The 10184-nt window shown below is 42.3% G+C and overlaps 1 protein-coding gene across 1 annotated transcript in view; it reads left to right on the plus strand.

The window, feature by feature from the left end:
* Positions 1-10184, plus strand: part of LOC109294477 (otoancorin-like) — a 44336-nt gene that overhangs the window by 21163 nt on the left and 12989 nt on the right. Inside the window, exons 12-14 of the mRNA XM_019512859.1 lie at positions 2061-2248; positions 7246-7401; positions 9614-9756. Coding sequence (XP_019368404.1) covers positions 2061-2248; positions 7246-7401; positions 9614-9756 — 487 coding nt within the window. The remainder of the gene's footprint in view (positions 1-2060; positions 2249-7245; positions 7402-9613; positions 9757-10184) is intronic.

The raw sequence follows: 10184 nt of genomic DNA on the forward strand, positions 1-10184 counted from the left end.
CCCCTGTCTGCAGTAGGTAACCAATACTGACCCCCCCCCACAATTCAGCTGCTCTCTCCACTAAGAGCTGTGGAGTGGTATGGAGCACATAACTGTTTTCCCCAGTATGAATTAGTTTGACCAGTGAGGAAGCTGAGAGTGGAAAAATCCAGGACTTTTTTTTTTATTTCTAAAACCTCCCCAAAACAGGAAATGCTTTTAGAATCACAGCTGATCTAATATTAATCTTCATAATTTGGCAGCAACAGTATCATATAGCACTAAGAGCTGAGTTTACATCTCTATTTCCAGATTATTAAAAAATAAAAACCCTGGAAGTGTGTGTTGTTTGAAGCCCATTTTTTATAGATGGGAAATCTAAGGCACACGTAGTAAGTGATTTACCCAAGGCCAACAGCAAAGCAGCAGCAGTGCTAGAAATAGAAAGCAGTCCTGAGATGCTATCATATATGTTAAAAAGGAAACATTTAAACAAATCTTTCCCATTCACACTAGGTTAAAGTAGATTTGATTACATCAACAATAAGTATGAAACAGCATCAGATACAGGACACACAATCAGAGTTGTAATGAGCATTTCTTGCCAGCAGATCTGGTGCGTTCCAAGTAATGAAATCAAAGGTTTTTCCAAGGATAAAAAATACTAGGTTTTGTGTCTTGGACACGGAACTCCATTGTGTCTGCATTGGCAGCATTTACATAAAAAAAGTTGACCTTTTGCAGGGGAGGAAAGTGAAACAGTCCTGCTTTATAGGAGACCTGTTTAAAAAGCAAGTAGGGAAGTCAGCTGGTACAGTAGAAGCTAAACAGTTTTTTCATTTGCTCAACAGATTTGGTCTTTTCAGTGTTCTGCCGACTGCTCCAGCTTTCTTTGATTTCCAGTAAATCCTTCCGCTGCCTCCTTTCAAAAGAGAAATCTATTTTATACATCCTTGCTTTAATCTGTTGAGGTAGGGAAACTCAGCTCAGAGGCAGCATCTATGGAGTTTTGTTTTTCCCTGGTGATGGCCAAATCTGAAAACATTCAGATATTGTTTGTTTTCGATAATTGCTGAACAAGTTTCCTAAACTAGAAGCAGGAAAGGGGCTAGGAAGAGATCATGTTAGGATGCTAGGCTCTCCTATACATCAGAGACAGAAAAAGCCTAAAAAGAAGCAGATTTGTCAAAACACACAGTGACAACAATGTTCTTGGAGACCCAGAATCTGTGCTTGTATCAGATTTTTGATCATATAGTTTAGCTGCTTGGTAGTTCTGCTGTAAATAAGCATCTTTCTCAGGTTTTCTAATTCCTGGCATTTTGTGCTTGGCAAAAAATGAGCCAGGGGAATTTTCCGGCATGCTTAAATTATCTAGGCAGCGCCTTGTTTAAATATCCGACATCTTTCCAGACATGCATGTCTGTCAGTGTCTTTCAAAAAGGAAAGATCAGTCATACCTGCTGTTAGGCTAGCTGGTGAGCTGGATTTAATAAGTCTTGTTTGAACAAGAATAAGCAGGTTCAGTTTATTCAGCTGCAGTATTTTCATGTAAATAAATTATACAATACAGGTACATGGAAACTTCCGTGGTCAGATTAAGGAGCTTAATTTGACTTTTTATTCCACTGAAGTCAGCAGAAGGTTTCACCTCCAAATCTGGCCCTGAGGAATTTAGAATGACGCATCTGAAAACTCTTAAGCTGATATTCTAGATGCTGCAAGCAAGTTTTGTTTTAGTAAGATTTTTTTTTATGTAGTCACTGGTTAATCTGCTCCTCCTTTCCTTTCCAATACACATTGTCTTCAAGGAACAAGGCACATAACTAATTAGGTAAATGCTAGTTTTAGACAAAGAATATCACTTGCATATGTTTCTTTAAAATATATTTTTTTTTTATTTCATTGTAAGAATATTGGATGCTTAACTTATCAAAATAGTCCTGGCCAGAGTTATATCATGATATGTTACCATCATAACAAGATAGCATAAGGCTTCATTGCTTTGATTTTTGCATCAGAATTCTTAAATCAGTTCCCTTGAAGAAAGCTCTTCAAACTGTGTTTTGTTTTCTTTCCAGGTTGCGTAGGAATCAGAGCTCCCTCTTCAGATGAGATTATTAAGTTAGGAGAAGCAAATGCCTTTTGGTCAGTTCAGGAACTGCAGTGCATGGGCACAGACACTTTTATCAAAAATGTGGAACTCCTTGGGACTGTGTCAGTTTTCAACAAATCCCAGCTTATTGCTTTGAAGGAGAAAGCTAAGCAGGTAGCTATTACAACTCCAAAGAAAAATACATCCATATTTTATTGCTGAAGTGTACATTTCTAAAGTAACTGTTGCTTTAGCATTATTGTTGCTTCAGTAATACCTACAGTTTTTCTGAGAAATAATCTCAAATGTTATCAGATATGTTAACGGAAAATTTGTATTAGTTTAGAGTCAACAGGCTAAATTGGACTGAGCTGCTGGTAGCTGAATGAGTTAAATGCTTCGCTTTTGAATCCCTTTTTTAGCTACCTTATTCCTGTTCTTTCAAAACTGAAAAATCATGAGCCACATCAAAGGCTATTACTCGGCCTGCTGAGAAGCAAGCTCAGGGTGTTGGTATATCTTGGTGTTTTCAACAACATGTTAAACTAACCTGATTGAAAAGTCTTTTCCTATTCAGGACAAGGCTAGTATTCTCACCATCACTATCTCTTTTGGAACTGCAATGACAACAGCAAGTGAGGGAAATTTTAGGTGGAAAAGAGCCCAAACACTTAGAGTGTTTATACATGTACTCTGGGAGTGGTGGGGGGATGCTTTAATTACAGCGGCTCTGAGAGCTGCTCTAATTAAAATGCCTGGAGCATCTCAGGTATTGACGTCCCCACACTTAAAAATGGCAGTGGGGCACTTTAACTAAAGCTCATCAAACAAGCTTTAGATAAAGCACCCCCACTGCCCTTTTTAAGTGCAGGTTCACTGATGCACAAGACACTGGAAGCTTCTGGAGTGCAGTAATTACCACTCTCCAGCAGACAGTGCATCAGAGTAGCCTCACTGCTTGTGTATAGGCACCTGTAGGCTGAATCTTCACTGATATAAAAAGGCAGGTTTTTTACCCTGGGATAACTGTAAAAGCAGAGTAGTGATGAAACAGCTTAATTTTTCCACCACGTCAGTTACGGACAGATTGGAAGTATGGCACTTGTCTATCTCCCTCACGGTGGACACTAAAAGTGCTTTGTTTCCACTTAGGATTGCACAGCAGGAGAACTGCTGCTGGTTGGTATCTCACTATAAAAGACCTAACTTCACATCAGTCAAGACAAAGATAAGGCCAAAAAGTGTAAGTTAAAGCAGCATCAGTCAAGCCTAGCTTTTCAAACTGATGATCAGTTAGGGGGTGGGAAATGGTTCAACTCAGATTTCCAAATTTTATGGTGCCTCCTACAATGGAAAATTCCATGTCTGCTAATTTGGCATAGTGGGTCAACATGTTGTGTAATAAAAATACCTTCTGGAGATACTGCCTCTTCCAAAATGAAGATACATGACCAGGAAGAAGAGTAAACATGTCTCAGAAAAAAAAGAGCATTATTTATCTGAGTAGCTTGGAAATTTAAAAAGATGTTACCACAGTGTAGTTGAATGGCTTCCTTGCAGAGTGGTAGAGAAATTGCCAATAAAATTAATATTCCTATTCCCTAGCTGTATTCAGATAAAAGTATGTAGGCCTGTAATGCACCGAATAAAAATCTTTCAGTCAGCGCAGGCATTCGTAAGAAAGACTGCAGTTTGGCAGGAAGCAATGAACTTTCTGTATACTAATTTGTCAGAAATACTACAGGGTTGTACTGAATACAAAATATGAGGAATGAACAAGTATAAGCCAGGCTGCTAGAGTTGATTGAAATCATATACATGAGATGCTGTACAGTATATTGTTAATCACAGGGCACCTTTGATGAAAGGCTTGAAGAAACTGGCTTTATTTCCCCTAAATGAATTCTCAGAAAGAGTTTGTAATTCTGTTTCCAAAATAATGCAAGGAATTCACAGTTAACTGATTGTGGGCTAATGAAACTAAGCTTAACCCACTTATAATTGGGAAATCTCCAAATCTCTGTGCTTTGATATATGTATAGATGAGTTTTTTGTCTCTTGTTGAATGGGGTAAGATCCATTTCAGTTTTCATTCTACCTTATGTTCAGATCTGCATGGCTAATGTTTCATGTATCCTCTCCTGCACTGTTGAATCCATACTGCCCGAGAACATTAATTATAAACCAGTTCAGAACTCTCTTTATTTCACAGCTGCATCAGATACAAACAGTTTTAAACAAATGCAAAAAAAATCTAATTATGTGTGGTTCATGTACTTCTTTATCTAGCAAATCAAGATCTTTAATACTGGGTTTATACATATTACCATGTTTAATCATCTTTGTAGAAGATTAAAAGGTCTTGGGTTCGATACTCTGTACATTATAGTTGCTTTATGCAGGCATTACTGGTCAGATAGATGCTCTCAGGCTAAGGAAGATCAGTGTTTAATGTAGAGCAGGGCTAGCCAACCTGTGGCACAGACGCCACAAGTGAAACAGAAAGCCTCCTTATGTGGCACACAACAGATCAAGAAGGGAAAAGGAAGCAGAAAGCAGCAAATTGAGCAGGGAGCATAGGGAAGGAAGTGAAAAGCAGAGCAGCAGAGCAGGCAGAGAGCACAGGGTTGGGAGGAGAATGTAGAGCAGCAGATCAGGTAGGGGGCACAGGACAGGGAGCAGAAAGCAGAGCAGCAGATTAGGCTGCTCCAAAGGGGATCAGAGTTGCACTTGGGGAGAGTGTACAGCTAATTTTGTGGCATACCTGCCAAAAAGGTTGCCCACCACTGATGCAGAGCAAGCAAAACTGCCTCCCCAGAGCCTTATATAGGGGACATGTTTGAAGAAAAGGGTTACACCTGGCTTACCTCTGTGCTCCACAAGTACTTGACTGTAATAATGTCTCCATGAAGCCACTATCATCCGATGCAATTTAGAAAAGCTCTGAGACTGCCCCAAGTTTCATTTCAATATTAGAAAAAGTTTCCACGGATGTAATAAAACAACTATTTTTGTGCATGGTCCCAAGCTCTCCTGGGTGTCAAAAATCCTGTTCCCAGTGATTTGGTCCTTTTTCACTTTATTTCTCTTTAGTTTGTGTAGCGTCATCTTCAGGAGATCTGAAATTGGAACTGGAGTCATCTTCAATAGGTACCCCTTTTTCACCTTTTCAACCAAAGGTGAACTTCAAGAAAAATAACTTCTCTGTGTCAGAATGGTATGAGGTGTTTGTTCAGACCATGGTTGGGCTTCTAGATGTATTTCTCTACACAGCATTAGCACCAGGCTCATCTTTGAACATCACATTATGGAGGAACTGACATGAGAGGTTGCTGCTATTCCAGAGGCCATGGTGGAGAACATAGGCTTGTCTGATTTTTTTTTTTTTGAGATGAGCATATTTCATTGTTTGGGTGGACACAATTGCTGATTATTCAAACAAACAGTCAAAAGATGTCTACTCTGCAGTAGCGGCAGCTTGGGTAGATCCAACCCAAGCTAGCTTTAACCTTACTATCTTGGAAACTGGTAGCATTGTACCATAGTAGCATGGCATAGCATATAGCCTAGGTGCCAAGTATTTACCCACTCTCTAGGGTAGATTTCAAAGCCTAAACCAAAATCTTTGTTACTGCCCTGCAAGTAGTACATGAACTACTTTGTTTGAAGGAAGCATATGTCAGCTGACTGCACTGTAGACAGAATTCATCAGTAAGATGATCACAGAAACCATCATGTGTTACAAGGTAAGTTGCAAGTAGAGGTGCCTATCAGATCAGCACTGATAAAAGGGAAATGACATTATCAGCTATCTGCTTTTTTTTTGGCCATTGTAGCTGATAATATTTTCTGATAATTATGCCTTCTGGTTGGGCTCCCAGATGGCTGAGTTCCCTCCCATGAGCTGGGGTGACCCCAGATACACCTTCATCCCCTCACTGGTGTGTCAGGCTGGGCTGGACTGGAACACAGCAGTTACCGCAGTGTCCCTTACAGTGGTGTGGCACAGACTGTGGGCTGGGGCCAGGGCAGGTGCTGTAAAAGGTGCCGAATGCTGCAAAGACATGACTGGGGCAGGTGGAGCTGCCTGCCCTGGCTCGGCATGAGTCCATCCACAGTGCCCAGGGCTCTACACCCCAGGGGCTAGGGGAGAGCCTGGCAGGGGCTGAAGCAGCCGCTCCCCTCTGCTGTGTGCAGCAGAGTCCTTCCCCCAGCCCCTCAGTGCAGCCAGGTCCTGCCCTTTCTAGGGCTGGGTCAATTCAGTCTCCCCCACAGGGTATGGGGGCTTGCCCTGCCCCCGGCAGTGGGAGCACCAGGAGAAGGAGCCTTCCCCAGCTGAAGTCCAGCTCCCAGGACCTGGGGCCTAGTTGTGGGGAAGGAGTGGCCCAGTTTCTTCAGGCCTAGAATGGTCTCATGGCCCTGCCCTGGGCAGAGTGAGGAGAGTGGGGAGCCTGGCCCAGAGACCAGGCAGCCCTGAGCAGCCAGGAAGGCTCACATCTCCCCCCTCAGCCTTGCTGTCCCTGGCCTGGGGTTCAAAGGCATCATGCGGAAGAGCAGGGGCTGAAGCGCTCCACGCAGCCAGTCGCAGGAATTGCTAGGCTTAGCCCCTCCTGCTGCAACTGGCTCGGGAACTTTTACATGTGCTCCGGGAATTGGGGGCCAGCATTTTAATTACAGCGGCTCTGAGAGCCGCTCTAATTAAAGTGTCACTGCATCTCCTGTATAAATGTCCCCACGCTTAGAAATAGCAGTGCTCCTTCATATGCATGTGTGTGTGTTATAAAAGTAAAACAAGCAAAAAAGGTTTGTTATGTCAGTAATTTAGAGTACCTTGCATTATTACGAAACATTGGTTATTGGATCAGCATTGGCCAATATGGTTGGTTAATAATTGGCCAAAATTATCTTTATCAGTGCACCCCTAGTTACAAGGTAAGATAACAAAATACAGTATAGTAACCAGCTTCTCCACCCTAGAACTGGAAGTACTCGATTTTTGGTAACATCCAAGCTCTGCTTATACCAGACAGAGCAGCATAAGCAGACCAGAGAGTCTGGCCCATAACACTTATCTTTGGTCATTATTTTTTTTTATATCAGAGAATGGGGCATGCCTGTGAGTCTTCATCATAAACTAATAGATATTGTGTGTTGATGATTTTATTTTAAAGGTTTGGGGCATGTTGCCAGATTGGAAGAATTATCATATTATTTCCCTTGGGTGCATTGCTCTTGCTCTCAACGAGAGTGAGATACGAGAGTTGGATTTGAACTCTATTGATACTGTTGCTGCACTTAGTCAACAAACAGAATGGACTCCTGACCAGGTTAGTGCTGTAGTGAATTTATTGCTGGTAAAAGGCACTAAATGAGTGTCCCTCCAGACTGAAGTTGTAGGATTTCCTACAAAACAGGTACAACACACCACACCCTTCCAGTTTTCCAGTTCCTCCCCTGCAGCCTCCCTGAAATGGTAGATTAGTGTTGTTCCTTGGCCTCCTTAGCAAGGTGTCCAAGAAGGATGGTAGTAAGTACAACCTGAGGTAGAATTCACTGTTTGAACATTTGTTCACTTAGAATTAGTATGAGGCTGCCAACTCCTCTTACACCAGCTTCTAAGCATGTAGCAGTTGATACAAACTACTAGTCCATTCTGACTGAGGCTCAAGTCAGAAGTACCAGTAGCCAGCCTTTAACAACCCCTCCACCTCACCCCCACACCCCCACAAACAAAAAAAAATTCTAGTACCTATGTAGGTAAATTATTACTGCTTATTCCATTCAGATACTTGTTCACTACCTCTTTTCAATTCTCTGTTTGCCTGAATGGCCCCCATTAATGTCAGTGGGATTTACATGGCATATGGAGGGAAGATTAAAAGGCTTTTTGTATATGCAATGAGCAGCACATTTCTGCCTGTGTGATCTTGCCATCACATCTCTTCAGTATATGACATTAGGATGGCAGTATCTAGTAGGGCTGTGTGAGGCTTTGGACCATGCTTTGGATCCAGAGAAGCTCTGGACACTTTGATGTCTGAAGTAACATATACCAGGGAATCAATGAAATATCTATAGCTTTGTTGTTTTGTGTCTGATTTAGATGAAACTCATAGGGATGGTATCCTCTGCTGAGACCATGAAGTCTGCCAAGTTTCAAGAAGATTGGTTCAGGGGTAACTGCACCCCAAATTCTTGAAAGAAAACTCGTGTCATGCCTATGTGTTACAATGCAGGGCGGTGAAAGCTGCAGGGGTGGTGGCCCCTGGTGAGGCCACAGAACCCCCCTGCACCGACCTCCTCAACAGCTGGCAGGTTTTGTGGCCTCAGCAGGGGCTACCATCTCTGCAGCTTTCACCCTGGTGCACCTTAACACACACAGTGTCACCCATGTCATGAGTTTTGCCTGTCTGCAGCTTGAGGTGCAGTTCCTCCCAAACCCCTGCACCAGTCTTCTTGAAACATAGCAGGCTTCATGGCCTCACCAGGGGCTACCAACCCTGCAGTTTTCACCCCCCTGTGGTATAATACATACACGTGACGTGAGTGTTACTTTCAAGAATTTGGGGTACAGTTCCCCCCAAACCCCTGCACCAATCTTCTTGAAACTTGGCAGGCTTCATGCTCTCAGCAGAGGCTACCATCCCTACAAGTTTCATTTAAATCAGACACAAAACAACAAAGCTATAGATATTTCATTGATTCCCTGGTATACCCTATGGCCGGATCTCCGAGGTGTCTCCGAAGCTTCAGAGCTGCTTCGGTCGGATCAAAGCGGTAACCCAGTCTGGAGCTCCGGATCGGATCACTGCCATCCGAAGCAACCAGATCTGAAGCCGGATCAAATAACTGCCTACTCGCACAGGCCGAGTATCTAGTACTGGCAGAATATCACAAACCTCTTTATAGATGCTTTGGCTGAAGAGCCAATAAAAGAAGGAAACAGAAGGCACTGGAGTGTTTTTATATACAGTGCTACTTCACTTTTGAGATTTCCTGTTGTGTTTTAAGAAATGCAGTCGTTTACTGACTTGAGCATAGGTTAACAGCTATATAAGAGACTTAAACAGGATAAGTTAGTGTTTAGGATCCTTAATAACTTAATATTGATTGCTTAGCAGATTTCAGATTTTCTTCAGGGGTAGGGGGGTTAGCTCTACTTAACATTAACCATTCTTTTTGGCTGAATTGAATATGGGCAGTTTTGTGACTACTTCAGTAGTATCCACTCTGTGGAAGAATTTGTTTGTAACCCAAAGATGGAAAGGTCTGAGTGCTCTCAGGTTGTGCTGTATGCTTAACTCACTCCTGGGAGGCAATACTCAGCATTGCTCAGAAGGCACTAAGCATGTAATCTCCACTGACATTGCTCCTACTGAAGGCAACGGTATAACTCCCACTGACTTCAAGGGATGCAGGCTCAGGCCCAGTTTAATAACATCCAGGCCAGTTTGTAATAGCTGGTATAGATAACATTTTCCTCTAGCAGAATCTTATGCCTTCATGCTGTCCTTGCATGATGTCTCATTGCTTTTTCAGGCTACATCTATTTTACAAGGGTTTCTGGAAGACTCTAGTCAGACAGTCTATGAGTTGAAAAGCTTTCATTTAGCAGGATTAGGAGCTAATCTTTGTGCCCTGAATACTACAGACATCAAGTCCATCAGGATTACAGAATTCAGGTAGAAACATTTTACTGATATTGGGAGTGTGGAGTTTGTATTCCCTAAAGGATTTCCAGAGCACCACATCTGGGGACATTTTTCTGACACTTTAAACATTTGTCAGCAGGTCATAATCTTTGGTGTGGTGTCTACATGTGCCCTTCTGAGCATCAGCAAACCTCTGGGTGTAGTGAAACCTGTAGCAAGCCCCCCCTGGGATATAAACATCCCATCCCATCTCTTCAATCACTTTAAAAATATCACCAGCTTTTTATATACAGCATTACTCAGCCTTTATGTTAGAAACCCCTGGATCAGGCAACTGATTTAAGTGGTGCCTGGACTGGTGGCTTAAAATAGGTCCCAGCGTAGAATTTAAATCCTCTACCCCATTTAAATCCAAACATGATTAACAGTGATTAATTTTTTTGGATGAGACTATTTTA

This window comes from Gavialis gangeticus, unplaced genomic scaffold (assembly GCF_001723915.1).
Source record: "Gavialis gangeticus isolate Ggan-Ray unplaced genomic scaffold, GavGan_comp1, whole genome shotgun sequence".
NCBI lineage: Eukaryota > Metazoa > Chordata > Crocodylia > Gavialidae > Gavialis > Gavialis gangeticus.